This window comes from Podarcis raffonei, chromosome 8 (assembly GCF_027172205.1).
Source record: "Podarcis raffonei isolate rPodRaf1 chromosome 8, rPodRaf1.pri, whole genome shotgun sequence".
NCBI lineage: Eukaryota > Metazoa > Chordata > Lepidosauria > Squamata > Lacertidae > Podarcis > Podarcis raffonei.
The window spans coordinates 1,437,603-1,459,842 of record NC_070609.1 but is presented as its reverse complement, the minus strand read 5'-3'; the positions used below and the strand labels follow the sequence as shown (position 1 = coordinate 1,459,842).

The 22,240-nt window shown below is 48.2% G+C and overlaps 3 protein-coding genes and 1 pseudogene across 3 annotated transcripts in view; 1 reads left to right on the top strand and 3 right to left on the bottom strand.

Moving 5' to 3' along the window:
• The window catches only part of ALKBH6 (alkB homolog 6), a 158,667-nt gene that overhangs the window by 107,531 nt on the left and 28,896 nt on the right, over positions 1 to 22,240 (bottom strand). The window lies entirely within an intron of this gene.
• Positions 1,522 to 11,575, top strand: OVOL3 (ovo like zinc finger 3). The gene is made up of 4 exons (XM_053398845.1): positions 1,522 to 1,624; positions 3,827 to 3,972; positions 6,204 to 6,384; positions 10,358 to 11,575. Exons 1-4 carry the CDS (start codon positions 1,522 to 1,524, stop codon positions 10,648 to 10,650), a joined length of 723 nt encoding a protein of 240 aa, XP_053254820.1. The 3' UTR covers positions 10,651 to 11,575.
• On the bottom strand, positions 7,875 to 8,214 carry LOC128420188 (40S ribosomal protein S15-like; annotated as a pseudogene).
• Positions 11,649 to 21,465, bottom strand: POLR2I (RNA polymerase II subunit I). The gene is made up of 6 exons (XM_053401724.1): positions 21,343 to 21,465; positions 14,984 to 15,038; positions 13,946 to 14,019; positions 12,789 to 12,863; positions 12,485 to 12,536; positions 11,649 to 11,891 (listed from the first exon to the last, which is right to left on the bottom strand). Exons 1-6 carry the CDS (start codon positions 21,399 to 21,401, stop codon positions 11,829 to 11,831), a joined length of 378 nt encoding a protein of 125 aa, XP_053257699.1. The 5' UTR covers positions 21,402 to 21,465; the 3' UTR covers positions 11,649 to 11,828.

Sequence of the window (22,240 nt, the reverse complement as noted above, 5' to 3'; positions counted from 1 at the left end):
TGCTAGAAGTGCTTTTAGCTTGCTCGGAGTAGTATTAGTATCTTCTGCTAGTGGTGCTCATCCAGTTGCAAGCGTTGGTTAAAGAACAGTCTTACACTGGGTCAGGTCATGGATCCATCTAGTCAAATGCTGTGTGCCTTGACAGCAGTAGACCTCCAGCATTATGGGTATAGATTTATTCTGTGAACCGCCCTGAGACCCCCAGGTATAGGGTGGTATAAAAAATCAATTAATAATAATGATAATAATGGTGCACTCCTCAGAACACACCGGTGACGGGCAAAGATCTAAGAGTGATGTGTTGCGTTAGTGTGCAAAGGTTACTTTTTTAAAAACCTGCCCAATTTTCCCTGGTCATTAAATTCCAGGCCAACTGATGGTGTTTTGGTGGTGAACAGGTTGGCCTTTTTTCAACGTCCAGTTTGACGCACGTGAGTGAGCATTGCTGCCGTCGAGTATCGGGTGAATCGCCCGTTTCCTGCAGCTGTCCTGTTCAAAGAGACAAGCCGGCTAACTGTCCTCGACTCTTCCCTCTATAGCGAAGTGCAGAATTTGCATAGAGAGGATGGAGATCTCTTGTTGCCTTTGCAGTTAGGAGCACAAAGTATGCAAAGGAGCTGGAATTCGGTTCGCATTCAGAACACGCACACACACACACACCTGCCCCGCAACACTAATTCAAATCGCGAGATATCCAGTGTCGCTCTTGTAAACAGCCCAGGCTCTTTCACACTCGTCTCCAGAATCACAACCTTTGCTGGACTTCGGCGGAGATTTTGGATTCGGCTTGGCAGCAGATGAGAAGGTGAGTGGTTTGAATTCTGGGTGCCTGATCCTGCTTTTGCTGGAAGGTAGCTGGGTGTTTGGATGAGAAACTGGGGTTGTAGCCTCTGATCTGGAAAGGAAGCAAAGCAGGAGAGAATCGTCTTGTGGTTGTTTAGTCGTTTAGTCGTGTCCGCCTCTTGGTGACCCCCTGGACCAGAGCACGCCAGGCCCTCCTGTCCTCCACTACCTCCCGCAGTTTGGTCAAACTCATGCTGGTCGCTTCGAGAACACTGTCCCACCATCTCGTCCTCTGTCGTCCCCTTCTCCTTGGGCCCTCCATCTTTCCCAACATCAGGGTCTTTTCCAGGGAGTCTTCTCTTCTCCTGAGGTGGCCAAAGTCTTGGAGCCTCAGCTTCAGGATCTGTCCTTCCAGTGAGCACTCAGGGCTGATTTCCTTCAGAATGGAGAGGTTTGATCTTCTTGCAGTCCATGGGACTCTCAAGAGTCTCCTCCAGCACCAGAATTCAAAAGCATCCATTCTCCGACCATCAGCTCTTACGTCCATACATCACTACTGGGAAAACCATAGCTTGACTATACGGACCTTTGTTGGCAAGGTGATGTCTCTGCTTTTTAAGATGCTGTCTAGGTTTGTCATTGCTTTTCTCCCAAGAAGCAGGCGTCTCTTAATTTCGTGACTGCTGTCAAAGTGCCAAAGTACCGCCGGGGAATCGCAAGCCCACGGTTGTGCCAGCCATGCCTAAATCTTTCCTGGTCAAGCGGCGAGTCTCGACGCGACTGGCCTCCCGGGATTGGGGAGAGCTCTCTGACCAACTTCGCGGAGACTTGTACATCCCAGGTAGGTGTGATAAAAAATTTTTGCATTGCCTTCAACATGAAAGTAGAAAAGAAAAGAAAAAGACCTAAGGAGGGAGAAAGCTGACGAAGAGAAAGAGGGAAGAAAAGATTAAAGAAAGATAACAAAAGATAAAAGGACTCTTGTTCTGCAGTCAAATAAGGTATTCACTCATTAAGATCCAACCATTCAGCCCTCTATAATCCGGTATTTTGTCAATTTTCAACTGCAGATATTGCAAGTTCCTTTTCTCTTTCATGCAAAAAGTCCCTTAGAAATTTCCAATCCTTAATAAGTGTCAGTAATGAGTTTTCTCTCATTAAACACATTGACTTTGCCATCTCTGGGGAAATTATTATTATTTAATTTTATTATTATTATTTATTGAACATATATACTGCCCTATACCCGGGGGTCTCAGGGCGGTTCACAGAATAAAATCTAGATATAGAACCACAAAATACATAATCAAAATAAAAACAACAACCCGATAGCCCCCCCCCAAAAAACACACATTTTAACAGGGCATAGGATGTAAATCAGATCAGCCAAAGGCCTGGTTAAAAAGGAATGTTTTTCCCTGGTGCCTAAAGGTTTCTAATGAAGTTGCCACGCGAACTTCCCTGGGGAGAACATTCCATAGACAAGGGAGCCACTGCAGAGAAGGCCCCGCTCTTGTGTTGCCACACTCCGGACCTCTCAATGCCCCATCCTGTTTACCAAAGCTTTTCCCCTCCTGAAAACACTCCTGCCCCTGTCCTGAATCCCAGAGCTGCAGATTTCTTGCAACTGGGGTGGGTGGGAATGCAAGGGCCGGTTGCAGCCCAAACATCTGGCTGCCCTTGCCCTGGGGGTCCACAAGTCTCTTGCCCTCTTCCGTTAACACGCCTGGCTCTCTGGAAGCATGGGCTGCAACAGCATGCTTGGAGAAGTGTGGTTTGTTTTGGTTCTTCCCAGGGCCATGTTAGGTTTGATGCGGCCCTCAGCTCCTGAAGGTAATGGGGCCTTTTATATGTCCAGCTGTCCTTTCTCAACAACAAACGGTCGCTGTTTTTTGTGTTGAATATATGCTATATGACAATTTCTGGCCCTAATAGGTATCTAAAGCCATTTGCACATCACAAAATATGTTTTTTATCAAAGTAATTGTTGAACTGAAATACAATTAAGAAGAAGTATATTAATAGTGAAATACAATTAAGAAGTAGTATATTAATATTGAAATAATTATTAAACTGTAACTTAAAATGATTTTTTATTCATAACAAACTGAATATAGTGGTACCTCAGGTTACATACGCTTCAGGTTAGAGACTCCGCTAACCCAGAAATAGTACCTCGGGTTAAGAACTTTGCTTCAGGATGAGAACAGAAATCGTGCTCTGGCAGCACGGCAATAGCAGGAGGCCCCATTAGCTAAAGTGGTGCTTCAGGTTAAGAACAGTTTCAGGTTAAGAACAGACCTCCAGAACGAATTAAGTTCTTAACCCAAGGAACCACTATAATGCAAACACATTGGCATTTGGCAATAACAAAAGTTCATTGAGAAACACAGTTTACGAAGACTCATCATCTAGTCTCTAGAAACATACTAGAACATGAAATAATAAGAGGTGCAAAATATGATGCAAACTACTACTAATAATAAATAGCAGAATGTAGGCACCCTATATATAGAAAGGAGCAAAGCAGTGATATTTTAAGGAGCAGGCTAGCAGGCGGGGCCCATGACTTACCGTATTTTTCGCTCTATAAGATACACTTTTCCCCTCCTAAACAGTAAGGGGAAATGTGTGTGCGTCTTATGAAGCGAATGCAGGTTGTGCAGCTATCCCTGAAGCCTCTTCAGGGCAACGGGAGGAAAAACGGAGCCCCTTCCATTTCTCCTCCCGCTTTGCTGGAGAGACGCTGCGCAGAGAGGGAGAGAAATTTTTTTTCTTGTTCTCCTCCTCTAAAACTAGGTTGCATCTTATGGTCTGGTGCGTCTTATAGAGCGAAAAATACATCATAGGAGCCTACACAACACAAAACACTGTTGTTGTTGTTGTTGTAGGTAGGTTTTATGTTATTTGTTTTTTACCTTATATTTTGGAAAGGTACATCCAGGTTTTTCCCCCTTTAAATTTTTTGGGGGCCCCCAAGAGAGTGGGGCCCTAAGCTAGAGCTTGTTTAGCTTATACGTAAATTCGGCACTGGTTCTTCCAGAAGGCAGCGTGGCTCAAACCCTGGCAGACCCCAGGCTCCTTGCTGGCGGCTCCGTGAGCGTGTGGGAAAGAACCCATGCAGGAAACTTCCTCCAAGGCGTCACTCAAAGCCCATGTCCTCCTCAACTGGGTCCCGGGAACAGCAAGGTAAGAACCCTGGGAGATCAGTGGATCAGGCCAGCTCTTTTCACAGTGGCCGGCCAGATCAGGGCGTCTTGAATTGTTCCAGCTTTCCAATTCCGAAAATGTGGAGCGCTAAAAAGTTGAAGCGTGACCCAGGGATTCGAAACATGTTTGGCTTGAAATAATATGATTTCGTTTGGCTGGGTACGTAAAATATGTGCAAAAGTGCACAGAACCCATAAAAAGTGATTGAGAGGTGCTTGCAGTTATGCATTATTCAGGTAGGTAGCTGTGTTGGTCTGATGCAGTCAAAATGAAAATAAATAAAAAATTGTTCAGTAGCACCTTAAAAAGGTAAAGGTATCCCTGACCATTAGGTCCAGTCGTGGCCGACTCTGGGGTTGCGGCGCTCATCTCGCTTTATTGGCCGAGGGAGCCGGCGTACAGCTTCCAGGTCATGTGGCCAGCGTGACTAAGCCGCTTCTGGCGAACCAGAGCAGCGCATGAAAACGCCGTTTACCTTCCCGCCGGAGCGGTACCTATTTATCTACTTGCACTTTGACGTGCTTTCGAACTGCTAGGTTGGCAGGAGCAGGGACCGAGCAACGGGAGCTCACCCCGTCGCTGGGATTCGAACCGCTGACCTTCTGATCGGCAAGCCCTAGGCTCTGTGGTTTAACCCACAGCGTCACCCGCGTCCCTTATAGCACCTTATAGACCAACTAAGTTTGTTCTGGTATAAGCTTTCGTGTGCATGCACACTTCTTCTGTTTCAGTGTAATGATATATTATTGTTATTTAGCACTACCTGAAATCCTCAGAAGGTAACATAAAAATCATTTGGTTTTCCAAAAGCAGTTGATGTGCTTTTTTATCCAAGATAAATGCTGTCGCGAAAAAAGGTGCCAGGTAACACCCACTTTGTGTCCGTAAGAACTCAGTCGCTTAGTGTGGCAGAACTGACACTTTGGAACTCCCTGCCAATGGATATCAGCCTTAACTGTATTCTTATCAGCACCTGCTGAAGACATTCTTATTTAGACAAGTCTACCTAGATAGTTTCGAAAGCTTTTGTGAGTTTTGATGTGTTTTAATCTATTCTCTTGTAGTTTTACGAACATTTTCAATCATGTAACGATAATTCTATTGCCATTTTCGTAAACGGCTTTGAGGTTTGTTTCCTGCAATCAAGCGGTATATAAATTATATGCAATAAATATTAGAGCTCAGTCGGTAGAGCACGAGACTCTTAATCTCAGGGCTGTGGGTTTGAGCCCCACGTTGGGCAAAAGGTTCCTGCATGGCAGGGGGTTGGACTAGATGACCCTTGGGTCCCTTTCAACTATAATAATATATAATAATTTATTATTATAATTTATTATTTCTAATTTATTATTTCTACCCCGCCCATCAGGCTGGGTTACCCCAGCCACTCTGGGCGGCTTCCAACAAAGGATCAAAATTACATTAAAACATCAATCATTAAAAACTTCCCTAAACAGGGCTGCCTTCAGATGTCTTCTAAAAGTCAGATAGTTGTTTATTTCCTTGGCATCTGGTGGGAGGGTGTTCCACAGGGCAGGCGCCACCTCCGAGAAGGCCCTCTGCCTGGTTCCCTGTAACCTCACTTCTCACAGGGAGGGAACCGCCAGAAGGCCCTCGGAGCTGGACCTGTGTCTGGGCTGAACGATGGGGGTGGAGACGCTCCTTCAGGTATTCTGGGCCTTTGAGGCCATTTAGGGCTTTCAAGGTCAGCACCAACACTTTGAATTGTGCTCGGAAACGTACTGGGAGCCAATGTAGGTCTTTCAAGACCGGTGTTATGTGGTCTCAGCAGTCGCTCCCAGTCCCCAGTCTAGCTGCCGCATTCTGGATTAATTGCAGTTTCTGGGTCACCTTCAAAGGTAGCCCCACGTAGAGTGTATTGCAGTAGTCCAAGTGGGAGATAACCAGAGCATGCACCACTCTGGAGAGACATTCTGCGGGCAGGGAGGGTCTCAACCTGCGTACCAGGTGGAGCTGGGAGACAGCTGCCCTGGATACAGAATTGACCTGCGCCTCCATGGACAGCTGTGAGTCCAAAATGACTCCCAGGCTGCGCACCTCTGCAATTGTATGAAAAGAAAAGTAAATGGAATGACCATGCTGGCTGAGTAGTTCCAAGCCTCTGGCTGCATAACGTTGCAGGTCCTCCACGTTCATCTGGTTTGCAAACTCCCAACCTGTCCCGCTTCCTTCCTTTCTGCTCCGTCCAGGGCAGGAGTCCTGCAGCGCCGCAGTTCCAGTGCTGCGTGTGCAGCAAGCACTTCCCTCTGCAGCGCATGCTGAACCGCCACCTCAAGTGCCACAGCTCGGTCAAGAAGCACGTCTGCAGGTATTGCGGCAAGGGCTTCAACGACACCTTCGACCTCAAGAGGCACCTGAGGACGCACACAGGTGGGGACCTCACCCCGCAAGGCCCTTGGCTCTTGTCGCTCACCTTGGTGGGGAATTTACAAACGTAACATCCATATTGACCAATGTATTGTGTTTTTTTGTAAATAATTTTTCTTAATTTTTTCATTAATAACACTCCAGTGGATAGAATATCAAAGCTTGCCACAATACCAATAATAAAGCCAATTATACATTGCAAATTATATATTTTAAAAAAACTTTCCATGTTCTGGGTGGTCAGGAGAAAAAATATATATTTCTTGTTCCTGCTTTTTCTCTCTTGTTTATTCCCAATATCACAGTTCCGATCTTAATCCTTTGTCTTATCTCAACAGCCACTGGTGTGAGACTTTCAATCATATTTAGCAAATCTATATGGATACTGACCTGCAAGAGAAATTTTATTCTTCCTGTTGTTGTCCGTCAATTATTTTCAGCGCAGTCCCCCTCAGAGGCCCCTTTTTTCATTCCACCATCTTATCTTCCAAGATTCTGGCCTGCCTTCCAGCTTTTCTTTGTTTAATTAAAATTAAGACACAGCAACCCTTCAAGTCTTTTAACGAACTGATGTTTTCCCAATCCGAATAGGGGTCTTCCGTAGAAGGCAGTACCATAAGGTATATTTCACAGTTAGCAATTGCTTGGTTCCTCTACAATCCAAGCTTTGCTCCCCGCAATGTATTGTATCACAGAATTGCAGAATCACAGAACTGTAGGGACCTCCAAAGGTCATCTAGTCCAACCCCCTCTTGCAATACAGGAATCTCAGCGAAAGCATCCCAGAGAGATGGTCACCCAACCTCTGCTTCAAAACGTCCAAGGAAGGAGAGTTCACAGCTTCCTGAGCGAGGCAGTCCCGCTGTCAAACAGCTCTTGCTGTCCAAAAGTTCTTCCTGGTGTTTAGTCAAAATCTTCATTCCTTTTTTGTTCTTGTTGGGAAACCCTTTTATTTACACGAGACACACAACTCTTCCCAAATCCCCTTACTTCAGAGGAATGAACCGAGAGGAGTGGGTGGCCCCGATTCCAGGTCAGCCGTGCTGAACAGGCTTGAAAGTGATGGAGAACTCTCCCAAATAGTGACCAATCATTTCAGGCTTGATTTCCACCTGGTTGAAGGTCTTCCCATTGTACACGCCAACCATGCTGCCTGTCGGAGTGTCTGTACGACTGAGCTGAAACGGCTCTCCTCCTCGGACGTGTCTTTGGGATCCATCAGGGTCTCCTCCGACAGTGATTAACGAGCTAAGCCTTTGATGAGGCTTCAGGCACGTTCCCCCATTACGCAGAGGATCCAGAAGGAGCCGAAATATGTGCTACATCGCTACGCTTATTACTAACTACGCAGGACAGAAAAGAATATGCGTCTGCTCTCTGTGAGAGTCAGGGAACAACCTGGAACAAAGAAACAGGAAACCAGTAACATCAACATCCGTCTCCCATGAGACCTCCAACAGTCTGGAATGTCAACAGAGTCTTGTGATTCCAAAAACTGCACAGTGGCATAACAGAAATCTAACACTGCCTACCATTTCTGGAAGGATAATCGTGTCTCGCAGGTGGATCTTGACCACTTCTGGCTTCTCCATGGGCAGGGCCTCTTTCTTGGCCTTGCGCAGCTGCTTCAGGAGGGAGCGCTGCTTGCGGCGCAGGCTACAGTTGAGCCGCCGCTACTGCCGGCGGGCGCTGTACAGCTGCATCAGCTGCTCAGAGGATATGTCGAGGAGCTGGTCCAGGTCAACACCCCAACAGGTGAACTTCCGGAAAGTACGCTTCTTCTTCTGCTCCACTTCCGCCATCTTGGCCGCAGTCTCCTCCAGGAAAAGGCCGAGATCCACCTGCGATCCACGTGGTTTGCTCCTAGTGAGAGCCCAAAATCTTCATTCCTGTAACTTGAAGCCAGGAGTTCAAGTCCTACTCTCTAGAGCAGGAGAAAACAAGCTTGTTCCCTCATCCATGTGACAGCCCTTGAGATATTTGAAGATGGCCATCATATCTCCTCTCAGCCTCTTTTCCAGGCTAAACATACCCAGCTCCTTCAAGTGCTCCTCATAAGGCTTGGTTTCCAGACCTCTGGTTGCCCTCCACTGCGCACCTTCCAGCTTGTCAACATCCTTCTTAAATTGTGGCGCCCAGAAGTGGACACAGTGTTCCAGGCGTGGTCTGACCAGGGCAGAATAGAGTGGCCTTATTAGTTGATCTGGACACTAATAATCATAGTTTGGAGGTCCCAAGCCCTAAGGAAGTCAGACTATCCTCCACCAGGGCCAGGTCCTTCTCAGTGATGGTCCTGTCCCTTGAGACTAGGGTCCTGCAGGATTTAACCTCCTTCCATCGGGCCTGTAAGACAGAGCTATTCCGCCTGGCCTTTAATTTGAATTCAGCCTGATCTTTTATTTCCCTTCTCTTTTATGAAGATCACCCGCTCTGAGACCCCACAGCTAATTCTTCCCTGGCCTCCTTGCTGGCCCAAGCAGGACCAATTCAGCCTGCTAGCCCTGAGGATTATCTAATTGATTTTTGAATTTTATTGTTATTCATGTTTTTATACTGTATTTTATGCTGCTTTTATAATTAAGTGTTTTAAATTTGTTGTTAGCCGCCCTGAGCTTGGTTTTTGAACCGGGAAGGGTGGGAATAGCATAGCTTTAGCTAGGGAATAGAATAGCATTAGCTTTTTTTGCTGCTGCATCACACTGTGGACTCACGTTAAGCTGGAGCCCCTAGATCCTTTTCATGTGAATCCCCCATTTTATATTTGTGCATCTGGTTCTTCCTGCCAAAGTGCAGACCCTTACATTTGTCCCTCTTGAAAGTCGTTGTGGTAATTTGGGCCCAGCCCTCCCATCTGTTAAGGTCATTTTGAATCACCAAAACCCTATCTTCTGATCATCTCCTGAGGCCCTCCTTCGTGTGCCTCCTCCTTGAGAGGTCCGGAGAGTGGCAACAGAGAATGGGGCCTTCTCTGCAGTGGCTCCCGGTCTGTGGAATGCTCCCCCCAGGGAAGTTTCATTATACACCCTTAGGTGCCAGGCAAAAACATTCCTTTTTAACCAGGCCTTTGGTTGACCTGATGGACATCCTATGCCCTTTTTTAAAAAAATGGGGGACCTCCGCTATCAGGTTGTTTTTATTTTTATGATGTATTTTGTGGTTTTATATCTTGATTTTATTCTGTGAACCACCCTGAGACCCCCGGGTATAGGACGGTATATAAATTCAATATATAAAAATAATTTCCCCGGAGATGGCAAAGTTAGCGTGATTAATGAGAGAAAACTCATTACTGACACTTACAGGTGAAACTCAAAAAATTAGAATATCGTGGAAAAGTTCATTTATTTCAGCAATTCAATGCTATTGAAGCATCCTGGTCTTCCATAACACCTCAGCAGTGCCACAGGCTGATGGCATCCATGCCACGCCGCATTGAGGCAGGAATTGATGCCAAAGGGGCCCAAACCAAGTACTGAGTACATGTGCATGCTTCTACGTGTCAGAGGTCCAATATTGCTCTAATTGCAATTCTTGTTTTGCTGATTTCATTTAATATTCTAATTTTCTGAGATGGTTAATTGGGGGTTTTCATCAGCTGTACGCCATAATCATCACCATTATAACAAATAAAGGCTTGACATATGTCGCTTTGCATGTCATGAGTCTATCTCATATATCAGTTTCACCTTTTAAGTTGAATTACTGAAACACATGAACTTTTCCACGATATTCTAACTTTTCGAGTTTCACCTGTATTAAGGATTGGAAATTTCTAGGGACTTTTTGCATGAAAGCAAAAATGAGTATCTGGAGTTGAAGATTGACAAAACACTGAATTGTAGAGGTTTTATTATTTTGCGGTTTTATATCTTGATTTTATTCCGTGAACCGCCTTGAGACCCTCGGATATAGCACGGTATAGAAATTCAATGAATAATAATATAGGCCTGTCCACCTGACATTTGTTCCCCCGCAGGCATCCGCCCGTACCGCTGCTGCGTCTGCGACAAAGCCTTCACCCAGCGCTGCTCCCTCGAGTCGCACCTCAAGAAAATCCACAGCATCCAGCAGCGATATGCTTACCGCGAGCGCCGCTCCAAGCTCTTTGTGTGCGAGGAGTGTGGCTTCACCTGCAGCGGCAGCGAGGAGTACTACGGCCACGTCCGCCGCCTGCACCCCGCCCACGGGATCCTGGCCAGAGGGTTCCAGAAGGTGGCGCTGGCCGACCTCCACCCCAGGTTCCACGTCCTCTACCCTTCCGGATACTGAGGCCCAGAGGCCAGGGCTGAGGAAACCGGGAAGCAGCAGCACTCAAATCCCACGCAAGGAAAACGGGGGAGTAGAAAAACTAGCCAAATCATGCATTTGGAGCAAGTTGTTCGCTGCCCGTGCCAAGAGGGGACTGTGCCAATTCTGCACCTCTTCTAAGTGTTGGGCGTCTCGCCCAGCCCTGCCTTGAGATCTATGTTTCTCAAAATTAGCTGTAACCAAAATATGCGACAGTCTCAGAGGACTAAAAACTTTTGTTTTCAAAATAAAGGTTCCCAGAAGGCTGTGTTTTCAAGTCTTTTCTCCAAGCTCGGTTCTGGGTGCCCTCGTTGCTGAGGCGAGATGGGTGAACGCCAGGGGCAGGGCTTTTTCTGTGGTGGCCCCCCAAGCTGTGGAACGCTCTCTGCAGGCATTTCAGCCTTTGTGATGCTCTTCCAGGCACCAACCAAAACGTTTTTTGCACTTGCCCAAGTTTTTGGTTCCACTGAATATGTGGCTGTTTCCAATCTGTTAATCTTGTAATGAGTGGCGTTTTGTTGCATGCCGCCTCGCGGGGCTAATACTGGTGGCGCGACAGCATATAATTATATTAAAAACTGTGTTTCCTCATGGCCAGGGGAATATTTTGTTCTGCTTCCTGCTTAAACATAACCGGCCTCCTCTCTGAACATGGCTGTCTTGCATTATAGCTCATTTTTTAAAAAGCGGGCGGGCACAAGCTATCTTTAAAGCCAAACCTCTAAACTGGATACTCAGCCCCATCATCCTGGTTGGGATGGAGTGGGCAGGAATGAGGGAAAGGTAGGCAAACCACACATGCTTTATCCCACATGACCTGAACCCTAGAGCATGGGGGTGGACTAGATGACCCCTGGGTCCCCTCCAACTCTTAAGGTTCTATTATTCTTTTATTCTCGCCAAGCTGCTTTAATTGTGTACAGATGTGCCAGCCTCAGCTGCCCCACCCAGGAAGGCTTGAGGAAGCACAACTTTGGGACTTTTGTAAAAATATAAACCATGTTTTATTAACAGAGCCGAAAACACAAACAACCCAAGTCAAAGAGGGTGTCTAGGCACAGGCAGGCAGCAGTTGAATCATCTGGAAGTTTCTCAGAAAGGAGAGAAATTAAGGTAACGTCAGGAAAGGGACAAGGAGGGGGCTGACATCTCCACGGGCTTCACTCCGTCCAGCGGTGACCGCAGTGTGGGGCCGTGCAGACGTAATACAGCCTCATGGCATCCTAAAGCAGAGAGGGAAGGGGTGAGACGGGTATTCCAGGTGTGTTTCCATGCCTTGCCCCCGTGATCATAAAGACCTCCAGGGAAATGGGAAGGCTTAAAACCCAACAGAACCAGAAGCCACCTTTCAAACCTCCACAGTCCCTAATCCCCAGGTTTGGAGCTCTGGGAAAAAAACTCCTGTTGTGTTTGCAACATAACCATAATGCTGTTTTGTTTTGAACTGCAAATGCAGAACCGCAAATTGCTTTGGCACTGGGAACGCCCTTCTGCGAGTCTGTAAGGAGCTCAGCTGAAACAGCCACCTCTGGTGGGGTTTTTTTAAGTGACAGAGACTCCAAACTCTATGGCAGTCGCCCAACTGGTTTTAAGAGGAGATATTTGAATAAGTGAGTGGGGCAGCAGGTGGAAAACAGACATGCAAATCAAGTGGGGGGTCACGGCTGAAATTCTGCTACTGAAGTAGAGGACCCGATGTAGGGAAACCCACATGCAAAGCGAGCAAATGTCATTGCTCGTAACTTTTAAGAGGGGTGTCGCTGCCAGGGATTACAAAAACATCAGCTGCCCTAGATCTCAAAAGAAGTCTCCTCACCTCAGCCCTTGCGCTGTGAGACTGGAAAAACACGGCTTCCTTGTGGCCGCACCTGGAAGATAGGGGTAGAAAGATCTGGTTATGAGGCAGGGCAGATCCTGGAAGCGCGGAGGAAATGGCCCACACCCCGCCTTCCCAACCTGGTATCCCACGCCCCATGTCTGGGACCAGCTGATGGGAGTCCAAAATGTCTGGCAGGGCTGGCCTCCATCAGAGGTTTTTGTTTGTCCCAGGCTGTTCTATGCTTTGTGGCATTTGCCGGACTTTTTAAAAATAAGAAGAATGGCTACAGCTCAGCACTCACTTCTGGCAAGGGTGGTCCTCTGTGCGGGGCAGAGTTGGGTCCTGGGAAACGTCAGCAATGATCTGGGTTAGTTCACTGAAATGCAGATGGTTATAAAGTGATTCTTTTTGACTGCCCACTCCCAGTCAGCCCATCTTGAAAATACATTGGAAACCATTATGTGATGTACGGCAATCTCTTGCTGTCAAAAGTCAGCCCAATCCCCGGGGTGGGGGGGGGGACATTTCTTTTGCAGTCATCATTCTTCTCATTGCCCTGCCCCCAGGACACCTGGCTGCTTCCTTAACACTTTTCTGAATTTTCCAAAAAGCCCCTCTTCTCATTTCTCCACCCCCATCGTTCTCCTGAACACTGAGGTCCAGCTCCGAGGGCCTTCTGGCGGTTCCCTCTCTGCGAGAAGCCAAGTTACAGGGAAACAGGCAGAGGGCCTTCTCGGTGGTGGCACCTGCCCTGTGGAACGCCCTCCCACCAGATGTCAAAGAGATAAACAACTTCCTGACATTTAGAAGACATCTGAAGGCAGCCCTGTTCAGGGAAGTTTTTAATGACTGATGTTTTAATGTAATTTTAATCCTTTGTTGGAAGCCGCCCAGAGTGGCTGGGGAAACTATTATTATTATATTATTATTATTATTTATACCCCGCCCATCTGGCTGGGTTTCCCCAGCCACTCTGGGCGGCTCCCAACTGAATATTAAAAACAATACAGCATTAGACATTAAAAACTTCCCTAAAGAGGGCTGCCTTCAGTTGTCTTTTAAAAGTAAAATAGTTGTTTATTGCCTTGACATCTGCTTATTATTGTTTCTGTGTGGGTGCTCCCCACGCCCAGTCCCTCTGACCACCTTGGCCTGGCACCTGGACTGGGAACTATGGTTCTGTGAAGGCAGCCAAGAAATAACTTTTCTCTGCAGCTACATCACTTTGCCAGTTCACGTTCAGCTTGTGATCAACCACTAGGGCATTTCCCCATGTTTCACTTGTCTGAACAAAGTGGATGCAAAACTAGGCTGGATTTTCAACGCAGGAATACAGGAGGTTGCCTTATGTAAAGTCAGCGTGTTCCCTTATGTAGCGTGGCTGGCAATGGCCTCTCCAGGGCTTCAGGCAGATCAACACAGGCCAGCAATTCCTTCAAGGCAGCTGCTGCTACTTACTCAACTTCATGCGTGATCTTATTGACGTAGATGCAGCTATTGTCAGCCTCCTGCTGGTAGTCGCAGTTGCGGCACTGCAGGGAGAAGAGGAGCACGGTCACACATTCGCGTTCCCAGCAAGCCCGGGGGGGAGGGGCAAAACATTACCGACAAGACTGATGCCAGGAGGGAGAAACTGCCTGGATGTCACGGACTGGTTGGACATAGAGGAACAGTGGGAGGCACCAGCTGGGGAAGAAGGATCCGAGTGCGGGGAATGGTGGGTGGGACAGAGGGAGGAGATGGGGAGGAGGAGTCTGTGGCAGAGAAAAGTCAAGACAGAGGCGGAAGCGGCAGAGCCATAGCTGTCAAGGTTTCCCTTTTTTTAAGGGAAATTCCCTTTGTCTGAATAGGATTCCTCACAAGGGAAAAGTTGACAGCTATGGGCAGAGCAGGATGAGGAAGGCCCAGAGGCAGAGATGAGTCTGGGTGGTGAAGCAGCACAGATGTCTCCCCCCCTGCTGTGACAAGCGACCCTTTTCCCTGGGCTGCCAGGACCAGGAGCGGTATGAAGTGTGAGGAGCAAAGGAAGACCTGCAGGCATAGTCTCAGATTGCTTAGGAAAGACCTGGAAAGACCTGGAAGAGGAGACTTAGGTAGCTGTGGGAAGGCAGGGGCCTTCAGTCTCCACAACTGCATAAAGGACAAGACCTACCAAAGAAGAGTCAATGGGCTCATTAGGCCTGGCATTCCTGTGCGGATCCTGTTTTTCTAATAAAGCATTAACCACCTGCTCTGTGTGATTCACTGCTGTCTCGCTCCTGACACTGCACACCCGTGATCCGTGCCCAGCAATCTCAAAGGCTGAGTTATGGCTGCCTCCCAAGGTTCGAAGCTAGCAAACACAGGGCAAAATGACCAAGCTTGCCCCTTTCCCGGCCAAAAGGTCCCAGCCAGGCAGCTGAGCTGGGAAAGGACTGCCACAAAGCCACAACAGCTCGCGGTGAAACTCTGCACTCAAGAGTCTACCTGAAGAGAGTATTGCCACCTGACACTCACAGCATAGAGAAGGATCCTGTTCTCTTTGTCTTCTTTAGGGTACAACATGTTGTTGCTGTTCAAAAAGAGAGAAGAGAGAAAAAGATTTAAGTGAGTTTCTTGGAGAACAGGTGAGATGCAAATGTAAAACTAGAACTAGTTGGATGGACATCCACTGAAGCTGAGCGGGGAGTGGGAGCAGCCTTGCCGGCCCTGGCGCCCTCCAGATGTTGTGGGCAGCAGCAGCTGTTCTGGCTTGAGCTGACAGGAGCTGGAGCCCAAAGCCCAGGGGCAGAGAGCAGCTGCTTTGCACGGGGAAAGTCCCAGGTTCAGTTCTCTGCCTGAAATCCTGGAGACCACGGCTGCCAGTCCGTGTAGACAATATTGGGCTAGATGGACCCATAAGTCTGACTCAGCACATGGCTTAGCGATTCCTGCGTCCAAGTCCCCTGTCAACATGGCAGGATAACTTTTTCTGATGCTAAGAGCTCTTAGGGAGTGGAAGAGACTCCTCAGAAGATGGCAGACTCTCCCGTGAGAGCCAGTGTGGTGTAGTGGTTAAGAGCGGTAGACTCGTAATCTGGTGAACTGGGTTCGCTTCCCTGCTCCTCCACCTGCAGCTGCTGGGTGACCCTGGGCCAGTCACACTTCTCTGAAGTCTCTCAGCCCCACTCACCTTTGTTGTGGGGGAGGAAGGGAAAGGAGAATGTGAGCCGCTCTGAGACTCCTTCAGGTAGTGATAAAGCGGGATATCAAACCCAAACTCTTCTTCTCTTCCTTCCATGGAGGTTTTTAAGCGCCCTGTCAGGGATGCTTCAGCTGTGATTCCTCCTGTGTAACAGGGTTGGCCTAGCTGGCCCCTGGGAGTCCCTCCACAATTCTATTATTCCTTCACCCCAGTTTTAAAAGCGAACCCATTTTTTTGCTCTGCAGCTCAGCAGGATCGCTGCCTGTCTTTGTTTTCCCATTACGTTATTGGAACATGAATCTGCTGTGAACAGAACTCCAAGAGATGCTGGATGGGCAGACTGAAGCACATTCAGTTCTCCTCACTTTTCCTGTGCTCATAAATTGAGGGACGCAGGAATACTAGTTTTGTTGTTGCTGTTTTATTATGTGTACCCTGCCCATTTGGCAGGGTTGCCCCAGTTTGCAACATATATAAAAACATAATAAAACATTGCACATTATAAAAGTATGCCCTTATTGAAGTCCTCAGCCTCCCTGATGATGGCTCTCACTATGCTACATTAAAAGGATACTGGTGGCTCTGTGCTCTAAACCACTAAACTTCTTGGGCTTGTCATCAGAAGGTCAGCAGTTCGAATCCGCACAACAGAGTGAGCTCCCATTGCTCGGTCCCTGCTCCTGCCAACCTAGCAGTTCGAAAGCACATCAAAGTGCAAGTAGATAAATAGGTACCACTGTGGCAGGAAGGTAAATGGTATTTCCATGCTCTCTGGTTTCCGTCACGGTGTTCCGTTGCGCCAGAAGCGGTTTAGTCCTGCCGGCCACATGACCTGGAAAGCTGTCTGCGGACAAACACCGGCTCTCTCGGCCTGAAAGCGAGATGAGCGCCGCAACCCCATAGTCGCCTTTCACTGGACTTAACTATCCAGGTATCCTTTATCTTTTTTACCTTTTACATTAAGTAGGCTTGGGTGTCTTTTCTGCCAAGCACGTTTACGTGTAAGAGAAGCCCACACAGGTCACACAATGCCAGCCCACAGAACAGCACTTTCTGGAAAAGACCTCCAAACAATCATTATACTCTTATCATCATTACTAATGTCCAGGTTGTGGCCACAGTTGCACGCTATCAGCTTCAAGGAGCCACAGGTGAGGGCCGAGTGCAAGGCTGGGACCAAAGGAGGAAGGAGAATGACATGCCCTAACATCCCATATGTCCCTGGAGGGGAGGCAATGGGTCTCAAATCCTCGGTGAGTTAGGAACTTCCCCTACGTGTGAAGACAGTTTCCAGCAAATTGAGCAAATGAGACCAACAGGAGGTCCAGGGGCCAAGAAGGTGGTTCCTGCCCCTGCTACAGAGGGAAGAGAGACGGGGCTCAGTCACCTGGGAAGGGACCCCATCAAGAGGAAGGAAAACTCTGGTCCTAAATCTCTGCTACCTTTCAGGATATCTTTGGGAGAAGATGTGATGGCCTGGGACTTGGACTCAGACTCAGAACCAGAGGAGTCTCAGTCCGCACTGGATCCTTTGCCTCAGGCATCATCTGAACCAAGTCAGGGGCCTGATCCTGAAGAGTCCCAGTCTGCACAGGTTCCCCTGCAACAAGCACCAGCTGGGCTGAGTCAGGGGCCTGATCCTGCCCTGGCTCCAGATGCAGGGATGACCTCCTTGCCTCCAGCTGGGCCATCACTTACAGCTGCTCCGCTACCGGTTGGGTCAGGGGAGGCTGAGGCGTCCCCTGGGTCTAGTAAACCACCGACGTCTCCCGAGCTGCAGAGACTGAGGTCTGAGAGAAGGAGAGACCTGCGTACTCGCAGGAGGAGTGCTCGCCTTCGGGCAAAACAGGGAGGTGAGTCACCGGGGGATCAGGACCAGCCGCTACCCCGACAAAGATAAAAGGCTGTTGGACCCCAACCCAGGTTGCGGGAGCAACATTGCTGTTTGCCAGATCCTGCCTGAGACCCTGTGCCTGTCCTTGCCTGGTTTCCTGCCACGGGACCCTAACCACACGGATTACTCTTAGAATCATAGAATCATAGAGTTGGAAGAGACCACAAGGGCCATCGAGTCCAACCCCCTGCCAAGCAGGAAACACCATCAGAGCACTCCTGACATATGGTTGTCAAGCCTCTGCTTAAAGACCTCCAAAGAAGGAGACTCCACCACACTCCTTGGCAGCAAATGCCACTGTCGAACAGCTCTTACTGTCAGGAAGTTCTTCCTAAGGTTTAGGTGGAATCTTCTTTCTTGTAGTTTGGATCCATTGCTCCGTGTCCGCTTCTCTGGAGCAGCAGAAAACAACCTTTCTCCCTCCTCTATGTGACATCCTTTTATATATTTGAACATGGCTATCATATCACCCCTTAACCTCCTCTTCTCCAGGCTAAACATGCCCAGCTCCCTTAGCCGTTCCTCATAAGGCATCGTTTCCAGGCCTTTGACCATTTTGGTTGCCCTCCTCTGGACACGTTCCAGTTTGTCAGTGTCCTTCTTGAACTGTGGTGCCCAGAACTGGACCCAGTACTCCAGGTGAGGTCTGACCAGAGCAGAATACAGTGGCACTATTACTTCCCTTGATCTAGATGCTATACTCCTATTGATGCAGCCCAGAATTGCATTGGCTTTTTTAGCTGCCGCGTCACACTGTTGGCTCATGTCAAGTTTGTGGTCAACCAAGACTCCTAGATCCTTTTCACATGTAGTGCTCTCAAGCCAGGTGTCACCCATCTTGTATTTGTGCCTCTCATTTTTTTTGCCCAAGTGCAATACTTTACATTTCTCCCTGTTAAAATTCATCTTGTTTGTTTTGGCCCAGTTCTCCAATCTGTCAAGGTCGTTTTGAAGTGTGATCCTGTCCTCTGGGGTGTTAGCCACCCCTCCCAGTTTGGTGTCATCTGCAAATTTGATCAGGATGCCCTTGAGTCCATCATCCAAGTCGTTGATAAAGAGGCAATTAAAATTAATTGCCTTTAATTGCTCTTAAAGGCAATTACAGCTTGAGTCTTATTGCCTGAAACAGATGATTCACATACTGGTGACATTGCGCTCCAAACGCCTGACATGACATGTTGGTGATCTCATGATCCATATTTCCCAGCAGTTTGATATTGATATTAAAAAGTACAGGGGACAAGATGAAATCCTACAACATTCCAAAGTACCACGGCCAAGGAGTCTGTCACCTGACCTCCATCGCCTCTCTCTGGGAACAGTCCCACAGCTCTGTTGGGATGCTGCCAGGGAGGCAAAGTCCATCATAGCCCCCAAGCCGGCTGCCGGACGATCCATCGACCTCCTGTAGACAGGCAGTATCAGCAATTAGCGACACGAAGCCTCAGAAACAGTATTCCACATTCTTAGGCTGGTGCACACTCTGTCAGCAGAATTCACACAGCGAGAGATGCACAGCAGGAGAGCATATTTACAGTTTATTTAGCATTGGTCAGAACAAAGAAAAACATGACCGCCTGCATCGGTATGCTCAGGCAACGAAAAGGAAATGAAAGCAACTGACACAACAGAAACATCCTGTGAACAGGAAATACGCAGACTCTGTGACTCACAGCCTGCTCCCTTTTAAGGTGGAACGGAAATATCCTAACAAGCTCACCAGTCAGCGCACTGAGGCTCTTCTGACACTGAATCTAAATCCCAAAGCCAGATTAAAATGGATCCAGATAACTCTAGACTGGTGACTGGGAGTGGCCGCCAAGACCATATAACACCGGTCCTGAAAGACCTACATTGGCTCCCAGGACGTTTCCGAGCACAATTCAAAGTGTTGGTGCTGACCTTGAAAGCCCTGAACAGCCTCAAAGGCCCAGTATCCCTGAAGGAGCATCTCCACCCCATTGTTCAGCCCAGACACCGGGGTCCAGCTCCGAGGGCCTTCTGGTGGTTCCCTCCCTGTGAGAAGTAAGGTTACAGGGAACCAGGCAGAGGGCCTTCTCCGTGGTGGTGCCCGCCCTATGGAACACCCTCCCTTCAAATGTCAAGGAAATAAACAACCATCTGATGTTTAGAAGACATCTGAAGGCAGCCCTGTTCAGGGAAGCTTTTAATGTCTCATGTTTTTCTGAATTATTAATATTTTGTTGAAAGCTGCCCAGAGTGGCTGGGGAAACCCAGCCAGATGGATGGGGTATAAGTTGTTGTTGTTCATGATCATCATCATCAAAGCTTTTATCGGCTTCATATACAAACATCCATAACATAACAGTACAGAGTTACCGCTTCCCCCATGGCACAAAACATTTACCCCCCCAAAAAAGGAGAGGCAGAGCAGACTGTTGTCACATCTCTAGGTCTCCAGGGAGATCAGTTGTCTGCAATGTGTTTCGACAACAGAATACAGTGGTACTTCAGGATGTGAACGGGATCCGTTCCAGAGCCCTGTTCGCATCCTGAATAGAACGTAAGATGCGACTGTGCGTCTGCACGTGCCGCGTTTTGCCCCTTCCGCGCATGCGCATGATGTGATTTTTACCGTCTGCGCATGCTCGAGCAGCAAAACCTGGAAGTAACACGCTCCTTTAATTCCAGGTCGCCATGGTGCGCAACCCAAAATACTTATCCTGAAGCATATTTATCCCGAGGTATGACTGTACCAGATAAAGATATTTGGCCACTAACTTAGTGAGCTCCTGGTCATTCCCCAATAGTAGAAAGTGTATGACCCCCCAACTCTGGTTTCCATTTGGGGATGCAGAGTTGCTCTAGGAGTTGCTGGCGGAGATCAGCATATAGTTTACATTTAAGAACCCGATGGGTTCCATGCCCAGGAACCTTCCCCATGGCTTTGAGTTGAAGCTGGCCAGCGAAAAGGCCCTTCCTTCTTGAGGGTCGAGCCAAAATTCGAGGTAGTTGTGGTTAGTTTCATGTGCCCAGGAAGGTTGAAAGTCAAGAAGGGAGCATGTTGTTGTTGTTGATGTTGTTATTTCCTATTATTCCCCTTACTATGATCGCTGCTGCTGTTGCTCCACCACGAGCATCTCTCCCTAACCCCGTGTACCTGAAGAAGTCTGCATGCACATGAAAGCTCATACCAATAACTAACTTAAAAGGTAAAGGGACCCCTGACCATTAGGTCCAGTCATGGCCGTCTCTGGGGTTGCAGCGCTCATCTCGCTTTACTGGCCGAGGAAGCCGGCGTACAGCTTCCGGGTCATGTGGCCAGCACGACTAAGCCGCTTCTGGTGAACCAGAGCAGTGCATGGAAACGCCGTTTACCTTCCCGCCGGAGCGGTACCTATTTATCTACTTGCACTTTGACGTGCTTTCGAACTGCTAGGTTGGCAGGAGCAGGGACCGAGCAACGGGAGCTCACCCGTCACGGGGATTCGAACTGCCGACCTTCTTATCCACAGGGGTTTAGACCACAGCGCCCCCTGCGCCCCCTAATAACTAACTTAGTTGGTCTCTAAGATGCTACTGGAAGGAATTTTTAAATTAAATTAAATTTTCTTTCCCTAACCCCTGACTGTGTTTTGGGAAACCATGCCAGCCCCTGTTTCTTTTCGGCTCTTGCTTATGCAGGACCCCCCCCTTCTCGGGATATCACAGACCTGCAGCGTTGGAAGGGGAACCCCGAGGTCATCTAGCCCAGCCCCCTGAGGGGACTGATGGGGGGCCGTTCAATGCGGCCCCCGCCGTCTCCCCACCTCTCTCCCCCTCCCCCTCCGGCCTCACCATTCCTGGCAGAAGCGGATCCCCACGAAGCCCGGCTCGTAGGCCCCTTCCGACTCCATGGCAACCGCCCCGACTGCGCAGGCGCAAAACGCTCCTCCCGCCCGTGGCCCGCCTCAGGCTCGGCGTCCCGGGCTCGGACTGCGCAGGCGCGGCTCCCGGCGTCCGCCGCCCGCTCTCGCTCGCTCTTTGGCGCTTCGGCTACGGCAGCCGTCAGGGGCCAGAATAGACCCGAGCGCGGCCGCTCCGAAGTCTGCGCGCGCAGAAGTGGATGTTCTGGTCGCCTCGCCTGAAAAAGGAGATGGAAAAGGATTCAGGAGGAAAAGGGACCCCAAATGATACGGAGGAGGGAGGGACTCCCCGCTTGGGAGAAAGGTTGCACCCTGGAAATAAGGAATCATAAAAATAAGGGAATTATTATTATTATTATTATTATTATTATTATTATTATTATTATTATTTTATTGGCTTTACAGTTTAATATTCCACACATCAATATAATAATAATAATAGTAATAGTAATAGTAATAAAATTCATATATATCCGCCCCGCCCCCGTGACTTCCCTCAACTTCCCCTTCTGGTGCATTGAATGTTTGCTACTTCTGCTTAATTTATTTCCTCCTATTTTCTTAATCTTTTCATTAAATGCTCTTATATTCTTATCACTTATGTATACCCTATTTTCTTTCCAATTATATCTTTCACTTAATTAATTTCTGATTTATTGCTTCTTCATCTTTACATTTGTTTTCATAATTGTGTTTACTCAAATCCTGCTAATGAGTCCATTTCTTTACAGTGTTTCTGTAACTACAGCAGGAACGGTTCCCAGTCTTTTTTAGAGTCTCTGTTGTCCTCGTCTCTGAGTCTTCCCGTGAGTTTTGCCATTTCTGCGCAT